The 12,852-nt window shown below is 35.2% G+C and overlaps 1 protein-coding gene across 1 annotated transcript in view; it reads left to right on the top strand.

The window, feature by feature from the left end:
- The window catches only part of LOC117344085, a 32,668-nt gene extending 26,772 nt beyond the window's left edge, over positions 1-5,896 (top strand). Inside the window, exons 6-12 of the mRNA XM_033906735.1 lie at positions 360-664; positions 1,819-1,995; positions 2,517-2,623; positions 3,017-3,174; positions 4,235-4,381; positions 5,404-5,532; positions 5,742-5,896. Of these exons, the coding sequence (XP_033762626.1) occupies positions 360-664; positions 1,819-1,995; positions 2,517-2,623; positions 3,017-3,174; positions 4,235-4,381; positions 5,404-5,532; positions 5,742-5,887 (1,169 nt within the window). The 3' untranslated portion in view covers positions 5,888-5,896. The remainder of the gene's footprint in view (positions 1-359; positions 665-1,818; positions 1,996-2,516; positions 2,624-3,016; positions 3,175-4,234; positions 4,382-5,403; positions 5,533-5,741) is intronic.
- The last annotated feature ends 6,956 nt before the right edge of the window (positions 5,897-12,852 follow it).

Here is a 12,852-nt window from a genome sequence, read left to right as displayed (position 1 = left end):
TTTTGTTAAATTACTTAAAAATTAGTGCAATCTAATTAAAATTAGACTTGCAATTACTGCTCCTCTATGATACACTGTTTGTCTTTGGTTGATTAATGACGTCATCGACCAGTTTTCATTGGCTTATATTTGAAGCTCAAATGTCATGCTGAGATGACCTCCAACGGGGTATTGTTAGATCTTGTATTGCAGTGTATCGTAGAGGAATGGAAATTACAAGTCTAATTTCAATTAGATTGAAACTAGTGCTAATAATATCAGGCTTTTATTGTTGAAAGAAATTCAAATTCTGAAAGTATTCATGCAGTCAATGTGTGATAAGTTGATAATTAGCACTGCCTTTTAACCATTTACTTTAGAATCTCAGGTTAAAACAGATGGCAGAAAGAGAAGAAGTAAGAAGAATCCCCAGCAGAGCTGCTGTCAATTGTGTGGAGGGGATACTCAAGTGAAGAAGAAGCCTGACAGGCGATATATAACAGAGAGAATCTCAGTGGCCTTACAGCAGGCTGATGCTGTAGTACCCAGCTGTCCGACTGGCCTGTCTCATGACACTGACAATGACACTCCCAGTCAAAGTGACAAATTCCACTTTGAAAATTTAGAATTCAAAAGTACACTTGTAGACAAGAGTAAAGAAGAGAAATTCAAGATTGACGTTGAGGTACTCTGTTTAACTTCCTCTTTGATAGAAACACTTGTACACTTTTATCTCATCATTAGTTAGTTTACCTGCCTGAAGGGCATGTGAGTTTATGGTGCAGCATCTTTTCTTTTTCTTTTTTAGCTTCAACTTTACCGTTTAAACAACTTCTTCTCAATAACAAAGCGGCCCAGAGATTGGCCCTGTAACATAATTCAAACAAATGACATTCACCTTGACCTACAGGGGTCAAACATACTAAAATCTTTAAATGACTTCTTCTCAATATTAACCAAGAGGCCCAGATACCTGATATTGGTCTGTAGCATGCTGGGGTGAAGGGCTACCAAGTTTGTTCAAATGAATGACCTTGACCTTCATTCAAGGTCACAGGAGTCAAAAAGGCTATAACCAAGAGTCTCAGAGACCTAATATTTGGCCTGTAGCATGCTGTGGTGAAGGGCTCCCAAGTTTGTTCAAATGAATGACCTTGACCTTCATTCAAGGTCACAGGAGTCAAAAAGGCTAAAATCTTTAAACGAATTCTTCTCAATAACCAAGAGTCCCAGGGAGTTGATATTGGGTCTGTAGCATGCTGGGGTAAAGGGCTACCAAGTTTGTTCAAATGAATGACCCTGACTCACATTCAAGGTCACGTCAATCAAGTATGCTTAAATCTTTAAATGACTTTTAGTGAATAGCTTAAGTGCCGAGAGACATTATATTGGTCCTGTAGCATGCTTTCAAATAACTGCAGGATCCATATATGAAAAGATCACTGCATTGCAGGTGAGCGATTCGGGCCCATTGGGCCCTTGTTTGGGTTTGGTTTGGTTTATTTTGTTAGACGTCCTATTAACAGTCAGAATTATTTAAGGACATGCCTGGTTTTGGAGGTGGAGGAAAGCCAGAGAACCCGGAGAAAAACCACGACCTACGGTCAGTACCAGGCAACTGACCCACATGGGTTTCGAACTTGCAACCCAGAGGTGGAGGGCTAGTGTTGAAGTGTCGAGACACCTTAACCACTCGGCCACCGCGGCCCCTCAATTTTTTTGTTTGTTTTTGTTTATGTTGGTTAAGTATACTGTATATGATGTAGACTAATATTAACTAATTGTTAAATGAATTATACTCTCTTTATATGCAAGGTAAGATATGTGCTGAGTTGTTAGATTATGACTGTCTCATTACAGATGTATAAAAGGAACGAGAAAGCATTTGACCATGATCTGCGTCGATTTATGGACAGAAACAAGGTTACTGTCAGCAGGATTCCTGTATGGCAGCGTGTACCTATAGGACTATTCCAATTGTTTTTGTCTGTGTTTGAGCGGGGAGGCTACAAAAAGGTAACTATAGATTTATCAGAAAAAGTATAATTTCATAATATTGTTGTGAAAGATGACCGAATATATATATATATATATATATACACGAGTATAGTATGCTGACAGTGGCAAGTGTAGTTTACGAGCACACTAGTGCAGGTATGTAAATATGTCCATATACATGCTTGGCCAGGTGTAGACTACGCCAAGTCACACACGGCCGAACATCACTTTTACGACAAGCTGACATAAACACCTCACTTAGAGAAGTCAGCTCGTCACGTACATTCACAACAAAATTGTAAATATCCCCACAAATCTTAATTAGGGAAACAAAGTGCTTGAATTTCCTTATCCATTGATGTCTGGAGATATGTGAAGCGGAAATAAACTATTGTACATGTACATGTATATGAATGGTGCTTAAATTTCTACTAAATTTCCTTGCAGCTTCTATTATAAGTTAACAAGATTGTATGCTGTTGGGTATTTGCAATGTCAATGATATACAATGTATGTTAACATGTTTCCACTCTTGCTAGGTGTGTTTGTCCAGGAGCTGGTCAGCTGTCTACAAAGAACTAACAGAGCTCCCTGTACATGTTGGTCATGCTTCTGCAGGAGGAATCGCCAAGAAATACTACCAAAGGTCATAATTATAAACTGTCTTGTAGCTTTCATATTCAGCGGATTTTTGTCTTAAAGATCAGTTTTTTTCAATAGAAAAAAGACAATCCACATACTGGGTAGGCAAAATCCAGAAATATTCAACATGTGTCTATTTTAATTGTTTGGCAAAATAATTGCATAATTTTGAAAACAAGACAGTTAAATTTTCTGAAATTATTTTAAAAGTAAAACGGAAGATGTAAAAAATTCTCCTGTGGAGAAATATCTATACCAGCAAATTGTTTATAAATAAAATGTAGAAAAAATAAATCTTTTGGAAATATAGAAATATCAGAAAAATTATACAAGAAAACAAGAATTACCAAATTGAATACAGGAGGTCAAACAAAATATGTATTTTTTAATATTTCAGAAATTTGTATCCATATGAGTTGTATGTCACTGGAGGAGACCATCAAACTGCCCTGGACAATATAAGGAAAAATAAAAATGTGAAACCCAACCAAGCCTCAACAACATCAATCGTGCCAGATAGTGATAGGCATTCATCTGATCACACTTCTGTTGATGGTAAGGTCTTCAATACAATTCATGCTTTGATCAGAGTGGCTGGTACATATCTTCATATTAAGTTTCACAGTGCAACATTGCTTAAAAGTATTAATGAAATGGCAGAACCTCTGCATTAATTGTTAAGAAAACAATTCAAGAAACGCTTCTAATCGATGAACTTAATTTGCTATTTACCTTACCTATATTTATGAATTTTCACCTGTCAATTTTAAGTTCACCTTTCCCGAAGGCCACCTGTCTCTAGAAGATCAAAATAATGAATTGAGGTTTATGATTTTGGTCTGGAGGATATGTCCGATTCCTAATAAGTTTCAAACTAGGGGGATATAATGTAGTATTAGAATTTAGTGGAGAAATTTTAACAAAAAACTTAGGGGCTGGTGGCCAGTCTAGAAATGTTCATGTGTACATTGTACTTTCTTTCGTGGTTTGGAGCTTTCAAATTATTCAAATTGCCAGTGAAGCAGGTAGTTTTCCTCTCTGTTTATGTTGTATGTACCTACGTAACGCCACCTGTCGGCTCTCATTCGGCTTCATTCCTTGAGGGATTTTGATCAAACTTCACACAAATGCAAAGGACTATGATATCTCAGATAAGTTCCAGTTTCAGGAATTTTGGGTCAAGGTCACTGTTTCTAGCAGGGGCAGTAGGGACATGTATAGCAATACCCAGTATGCTTGTTTCATATACATGTATATATATGTATTTCCATAGCAACCACGAAAACAAAAATTTATATACAATGAAGTTTTCATGTTATACATGCCATATTATTTTGGCGTCCTTAATCCCTTATTCTTTCTGACATCAACTTTTTTTCATTTTAAAAAACTTCTTCTCAAGAGATACTGGTTTGTTGTGAGTGATTCATGTTTGAATTTGAATTGGCCATGGTATTAAAAAACTTGGGGGGGGGGGGGGGGGGGGGGGGGGGGGGGGAGTTCAAAAAGATTACACAAATTAATTAAATGTTTGTATGAATTGTGTATTTAATCATTCAACTTAAAAAATTGCCTCAGTCGTTCATTAACCTTAAATTTTCTGCCAACATTAAAGATAATGAAGAGGGAGGGCTGGAGGACGTGTTGGAGGAGGATGTAGATTTAGAGGGAGAGCTGGAGGATGTGTTGGAGGAGGATGTAGATTTAGAGGCAATGTTGACACAACTAGAGGCCTACAGTGATATGTGTCAACTAGAGGATGGTATGTATAAGTATTCACAGAGAAAAAATATTCAGTGCAGTGGTTTTTCAATAACATAAGAAATCCTATCAAGACAACTTGAACTACAGACTAGCTATTTCAGTTAAGTATCCACCCAACTGGAAGACTCCAGGTATGTCAAGACCACAGAAGATAACTCAAACAGTACCAAATAGTAAGCTACTTTTTACTCCAACACCCATCATGAATAAAATGTCTTTATTTTCACTTGTGTGATATACTGAAAGGAAATAGAAATAGAAATGGACCGGTTTACTGCAGGAAATAACTTGAAAATGTCTGTAAGACATAAATACCGCCACTGCCACTTGACACCTCCAAAAACAAGTTGGTGAGGATTGTATCAGCATTTCCTGAGATTAGCTAGTTACATCGGGACGAGACATGTTTAACACTATATGTTCTCCCATATGGGGCATAAAAAGATGTAGTAGAATGTGATTATAGTGTAAGTAAAAGAGAGGGAACCAATCTGTAGCCTGTGAAAATTCCATTCATGTACGTTTAGTAACCTCGTCAGATCTCAGGTTGATCCAAGGGCACCCCTCTCAGTATGATAGCTTTTCGGGCCAATCTTTATCGTGTAATCGCCCTAATAAGCTGCAGTGGTTGCACAGACTCTTTTGTGCATAGAACTGATCAGGATATTGATCCTCCTAACTGGTAGACTGTTCCATTCCTCATCCAGCACCAACGCCAATTAACTTACCGTAGCGACATTGATTGGAGGGTTCAACCCTACGTTTTATCTTTCTGTCCAACTCATTCCATACTAAATGTTCTATTGAGGAACAGATCAACCTCAAATATGCATGTTATAAATTTAACTCGCTTCCCATATACCTGGTAATATTATCAGTATATCTCTTTCCGCATTATACCACCATTACACATTATTTACATAATGTATATGTGTTGATTTGGCAGGTGGGTCATATGGTGTCATTATGGGGAAATTAGTTTTAATTAAAGTCATTATCATCCTTAATTGGTTTGTCTAGATGTAGATGCAGCACAGAAGCGCCTGGGGATAGACATCACATACCATGACGACTCTTCTGGGAGTATCTTCTCTCCGGGAGTCAAACTGGCAGACACGTCCTCGGAGTTTGGCTTCCCCTTCCTTCCAGGTAATGTCAGGTGAAACTGTGTTGTATGGTTGTTAGTCTTTGTGTCATTTGGTTATCAGGCTTTGTTGGAGCTGAAAAATATGAGTTATGGTGGTGGGGGTGGGGGGGGGATGCTTTGTATAGGATGGAGTACAAACTAGCATTAGCAAAGTTTATGACTGATTAAAATTTTATTATGTTCTATTTTTGGTACCATTGTGTGTTGACAGAGGAAGATGCCCAGATGGTGCCTAGCCAACCCAGTGTAGATATGGACAGTGACAATCCTAGCCAGAGTGATCAGATACTACAGGAACTTCTAGTTCTGGATGACGAGTTCCAACAGTTGGAAAAAGAAATGGCTGGTTTTCTCTGATGAAAAAGGGCTTCACGCTGAATCTCCAATTTTGACATTTGTCTTTATAAAATTTCAACAACAGGATAGTTGCTTGCTCTTTAACAAGAATGTTTAGAATTTACAAATGTACATATTCCGTATTTATTGAATTTGAGTTCAGGGTGATGGAATATTGCTGATGTGGTACGAAAAATTAATAAGAAAGAATGTTGATTTGTTTTAGAAAGAAGATTTCGGTGCCCAGTTAAAGACATAGCTATTGCTAAGTGTTCTCTGATTGTCAAAATTCGCTCGACTCGTGTCAAGGTCTTATATTTGTGTAAACATGACGCCCACAAAGTTTACAACATAAACTTACCTGAATTAGGTATTATCTTAACCTATCATCATCACAGCTCACAGACGGATCTTCTCATCTTTGTCACTAATTAACGGTAGAATGAACTAGTAAGGTATAAGGCTTTCAATCACTGTCGATCACCAGGTCTAATAATTAATTGTGTGTATAATACCTTAGAGCTGATCTGACAGTCACATCTATTGATCTGAAGGTTGTTTAATTGGACATAAACGAGCACATACTCATGTTGATATTAAATTGATAAAATCAATGTTTTTAGATCACCTAAGACGCATGCTCAAGTGACCTTTTCTAATTGCTACTTTTCTGTCATACGTCGTCTGTTTGTAAACAATTAACTTTTTTTTTACTTCTTCTCAATAACCAAGAGTCCGTCCGTAAACAATTCTTGTTATCGCTATTTCTCGGAAAGTACTGAAGGGATCTTTCTCAAATTTCATATGTAGGTTCCCCTTGGTACCTAGTTATGCATATTGCATTTTGAGACCAATCGGAAAACAACATGGCCGACAGGCAGCCATCTTGGATTTTGACAATTGAAGTTTGTTATCGCTAATTCTCAGAAATAACTAAAGGGATCTTTCCCAAATTTCATATGTAGGTTCCTCTTGGTGCCTAGTTATGCATATTGCATTTTGAGACCAATCGGAAAACAACATGGCTGACAGGCAGCCATCTTGGATTTTGACAATTGAAGTTTGTTATCGCTATTCCTCAGAAAGTACTGAAGGGATCTTTCTCAAATTTCATATTTAGGTTCCCCTTGATGCTTAGTTATGCATATTGCATTTTGAGACTAATCGGAAAACAACATGGCCGACAGGCAGCCATCTTGGATTTCGACAATTGAAATTTGTTATTGCTATTTCTAAGAAACTAATGAAGGGATCTTACTGAAATTTCATATGTAGGTTTCCCGTGGTGATTAGTTATGCATATTGCATTTTGAGACCAATCAGAAAACAACATGGCCGACAGGCAGCCATCTTGGATTTTGACAATTGAAGTTTGTTATCGCTATTTCTGAGAAAGTACCGAAGGGATCTTTCCCAAATTTCATATGTAGGTTCCCCTCAGTGCTTAGTTATGCATATTGCATTTTGAGACTGATCGGAAAACAACATGGCTGACAGGCAGCCATCTTGGATTTCGACAATTGAAATTTGTTTTCGCTATTTCTAAGAAACTAATGAAGGGATATTCCTGAAATTTCATATGTAGGTTCCCCCTGGTGCCTAGTTATGCATATTGCATTTTGAGACCAATCGGAAAACAACATGGCCGACAGGCAGCCATCTTGGATTTTGACAATTGAAGTTTGTTATCGCTATTCCTCAGAAAGTACTGAAGGGATCTTTCTCAAATTTCATATTTAGGTTCCCCTTGATGCTTAGTTATGCATATTGCATTTTGAGACTAATCGGAAAACAACATGGCCGACAGGCAGCCATCTTGGATTTCGACAATTGAAGTTTGTTATCGCTATTTCTCAGAAAGCACTGAAGGGATCTTTCTCAAATTTCATAAGTAGGGTTCCTCTTGGTGCCTATTTATGCATATTGCATTTTGAGACCAATCGGAAAACAACATGGCCGACAGGCAGCCATCTTGGATTTTGACAATTGAAGTTTGTTATCGCTATTTCTCAGAAAGAAATGAAGGGATCTTTCTCAAATTTCATACACAGGTTCCCCTCGGTGCCTAGTTATGCATATTGCATTTTGAGACTAATCAGAAAACAACATGGCTGACAGGCAGCCATCTTGGATTTTGACAATTGAAGTTTGTTATCGCTATTTCTCAGAAAGTACTGAAGAGATCTTTCTCAAATTTCATATGTAGGTTCCCCTCAGTGCCTAGTTTTGCATATTGGGACCAATCCAAAAACAACATGGTCGACAGACAGCCATTATCGCTAAATCTTAAATTTTATATATAGGTTCCCCTTGTTTGAAAAGTACTAGCTATAGAGGGCTGTTTCTGAATTTACACGGATTAGTAAGACTTAGAGGAAGGGAAAAGTAGAGAAAAGATCAATCTGACATGGAACCTATGAAGATCATTCAATGGTGGGCGCCAAGATCCCTCTGGGATCTCTTGTTTAAACAGTATTTTAATGTCTTTATTTCCATGTGTCCATGTGCTTGCACTCCTCACATCACTCCTATCTGATGTCTCTGATTACCTCGGTGCATCCAGTTATCACCATTTAATCTGTAAAGAAAAAATCAAAACAATAATTATTGATATACCGTAAACTTTTCGGCAATATATCATAACGTGCTCGGTTAACAAATATGCGTGAAACTAAACTTATGCCCGGTGATACCAAAAACGTACATCCGTTGTACGTACGTACGTGAAGATAAATCATAACATGTCTGATCTGTTTGTAAATAAACACAAGTCAAAATCAAACGCAGTGTAATAAACAAAATACGAATCATATAGAACTTACCTTGAATTACTGATCTGTATTCGGGAAGAAAGCTGATTCCATATGTTATTTTGAAAGCAAATACATAATCCAGTACAGCAAGTCAACAGTCCGATTGAAATGTGTGTGTGTACGGCTCACGTGTGTTTGCAGAACAAAGAACCGGAAGTTAAAATTACCGCGCAAATATCAATACTGATTTTTCTTCTCTTTATCTAATTCTTTTCCCGAAAAAAATTGCAACGGTTTCAACCAAAACATGATATTTTCATGCAGTTAAAACTGAAATTAAAGTCGTTTTAAAAAATGTTTTTGAAATGAATGTGAATGTTTGTATTGCCCCCTGGCGGATATATATTGCAACATGAAGGGAGGTAACACCGATTTGTTATCGTAACCCCGTAAGTTCGAGTTTGATCACATTTATTGGTATAAAAGGAGGTCTAACAGCACAATTGGATCAGGAAAGAATCAATGATCGATATTATATTATAAGGGCACATTATAGGCGACGTAGGTTGCTTTTAAACTAATCTAAACATATTCATTATTGACAAATAAAATTTCGAGCCAATTAGATAATTAAATTTATCATGAAATTTGATGTTTTCGTTCGGTATGTCTTTGGCATTTGTGTAAACTTGCAAGCCGTTTAAAATTAACAACAAATACACAAAGTTTGCATTAAAACCTTGTTACAACGTTGTCACAACGTCAAAAGCTAACGTTGCACTAACGTTTGACATGAAACGTTCTCACAACGTTGTAGGAAAGTCCCGGACGTTGTGACCTGAATAGGATGTTTTCCGGACGTTCTCCGAACGTTTTGTGTCCACTGGGATAAAGATTGTTCAAATGAAAGTCCTTGACCTTCATCCAATGTCACAGGGGTCAAATATGCTGAAATGTTTAAATGACTTCTTCTCACTAACCAAGAGGACTATAGAGGCTTCTATCAAGATCTTTCAAATGAATTACCTTGACCTTCATTCAAGGTCACAGGGTTCAAATGTTCTAAAATCTTTAAATGCCTTCTTCTCATTAAGCAAGAATCTCGGAGACCTGATATTGGGCCTATAGCATGCTGGGGTGAAAGGCTATCAAGATAGTTCAAATATATATAACCATGACCTTCATTCAAGGTCACAGGGGTAAAATATGCTAAAATATTCAAATGACTTCTCACTAAGGAAGAGGCCCAGCAATCTCATGTTGTGCCTGTAGCATGCTGAGGTAAATGACATTGACCTCAAATTCAAGGTCACAGGTATCATATCTGCCAAAGTATATAAAAACTCAGGTGACGGTTAAGGCCCATGGGCCTCTTGTTTATTTTTGTCTTTTTTGTTAATGCTCAGATCAACTTTATACATCACAAGATTTACTTACATAATCGGGGAGGGGACTTATAACCAAATGGAGGCCTGAAAACTTGGTAGAAAAGGTAGAGACGTATTGCCGAGCAGGGGCTTATTGTTGGTCGAGTATAGTTTGCAAATACCACATGCATTCATTGCCTTCATCCAACTTCTTGTGTAGCTATGAAAGTGTATATGGATATATTTCAGATTAAATGAACAAGTCTCAGGATTGATCTGTAGTTTTTTGTCCACGATGTGTTATGTATCTTATGTTCTGCATAATGTAATGAGACAAGAAGTAGAGAGTCATGCATGTTCTCAGAACTTGTTGTACAGGAGGTAAACTGGCTGCATCACTAAAGATGTAATCATATTCCAAATGGGTTCAAATGTAACACAATTATCAGGTAAAGAATATATCGGATCTCATGGGTCAGTATTTTTCTTTAGTTTTAGTCTACAAATGTGACAAAGTTACTGGATTAACATGCTATACATATATATTTGATTTAATTGTTTAGTATTATTTCTTAAGCTTACAAATCTGACAAAGTTATTGAGCAAACAATCTATATACAGAGGAGCCCACTTATTTGCATATCGCTTATTTGCATAAAATTCTCAGGTCCCAATTTTTTCTTCTTTATCTTTGTATTTTAATCCCATGTATTTGCATCGACTAAAACACCGACTCCCGCTTATATGCATATAAAAATTCCACAAAATCGAAAAATTTTAATTGATTTTATGGTATTTTTGTGATTTTCTCGTAATCAAAGTGTTATGAAAAGTGTTTTAACTTGCATATTGATTTGACACGATGTACAACGTATGTAATCGTTGGTTCACACTTCGTCATTACAGGTTTAATTAATGTTCAATGCATCGATATCGACATTTAGTTATCCAGACCAATATCGGACCCAGAGTGACAAGTAGTAAACAATGAAGTGTATGCAAATATTTTTATTGTATTTCGTATTTACTATTTTATTTTAGATAATGTATTTTTTTTAAATATATTTTTAATGCAAATAACGTAAACAATCATATAGCGCCCATTTTGAGTACCTACCTGACGATCTACATGTGTACGGTATAAGAGGGGCCAAAACCCAACTCCGCCTATACGAATACTCCGGTTATTTGCATATTTTGTCATTTAATGCAAATAACGTAAACACTCATATAGCGCCCATTTTGAGTACCTACCTGATGATCTACATGTGTACGGTATAAGAGGGGCCAAAACCCAACTCCGCCTATACAAATACTCCGGTTATTTGCATATTTTGTCATGGAAAAAGGGCTATGCAAATAAGCGGGTTGCTCTGTATATGATTTAATTACTGTAGTTAATATGATATCTTTAGTTTATCAATCTGACAAAGTCATTGGGTAAACATACTATATATGATTTAATTACGTACTGTATTTAGAATTGTTTATTAAGTTTACAAATATGACAAAGTTATTGGGCAAACAATCTATATATATGATTTAATTACTGTATTTAGTATGATATCTTTAGTTTATCAATCTGACAAAGTCATTGGGTAAACATACTATATATGATTTAATTACTGTATTTAGAATTGTTTCTTTAGTTTACAAATGTGACAAAGTTACTGGTAAACATACTATATATGATTTAATTACTGTATTTAGAATTGTTTCTTTAGTTTACAAATGTGACAAAGTTACTGGTAAACATACTATATATGATTTAATTACTGTATTTAGTATTATTTCTTTAGTTTACAAATGTGACAAAGTTACTGGTAAACATACTATATATGATTTAATTACTGTATTTAGTATTATTTCTTTAGTTTACAAATGTGACAAAGTTACTGGTAAACATACTATATATGATTTAATTACTGTATTTAGTATTATTTCTTTAGTTTACAAATGTGACAAAGTTACTGGTAAACATACTATATATGATTTAATTACTGTATTTAGTATTACATTGTATTTCTTTAGTTTACAAATGTGACAAAGTTACTGGTAAACATACTATATATGATTTAATTACTGTATTTAGTATTGTTTCTTTAGTTTACAAATGTGACAAAGTTACTGGTAAACATACTATATATGATTTAATTACTGTATTTAGTATTGTTTCTTTAGTTTACAAATGTGACAAAGTTACTGGTAAACATACTATATATGATTTAATTACTGTATTTAGTATTATTTCTTTAGTTTACAAATGTGACAAAGTTACTGGTAAACATACTATATATGATTTAATTACTGTATTTAGTATTATTTCTTTAGTTTACAAATGTGACAAAGTTACTGGTAAACATACTATATATGATTTAATTACTGTATTTAGTATTGTTTCTTTAGTTTACAAATGTGACAAAGTTACTGGTAAACATACTATATATGATTTAATTACTGTATTTAGTATTACATTGTATTTCTTTAGTTTACAAATGTGACAAAGTTACTGGTAAACATACTATATATGATTTAATTACTGTATTTAGTATTATTTCTTTAGTTTACAAATGTGACAAAGTTACTGGTAAACATACTATATATGATTTAATTACTGTATTTAGTATTACATTGTATTTCTTTAGTTTACAAATGTGACAAAGTTACTGGTAAACATACTATATATGATTTAATTACTGTATTTAGTATTGTTTCTTTAGTTTACAAATGTGACAAAGTTACTGGTAAACATACTATATATGATTTAATTACTGTATTTAGTATTACATTGTATTTCTTTAGTTTACAAATGTGACAAAGTTACTGGTAAACATACTATATATGATTTAATTACTGTATTTAGTAT

The sequence above is a fragment of the Pecten maximus genome, chromosome 15 (assembly GCF_902652985.1).
Source record: "Pecten maximus chromosome 15, xPecMax1.1, whole genome shotgun sequence".
Lineage (NCBI taxonomy): Eukaryota > Metazoa > Mollusca > Bivalvia > Pectinida > Pectinidae > Pecten > Pecten maximus.
Note: the sequence above shows the minus strand (reverse complement) of the source record. Positions and strands in the feature narration are given on the sequence as shown.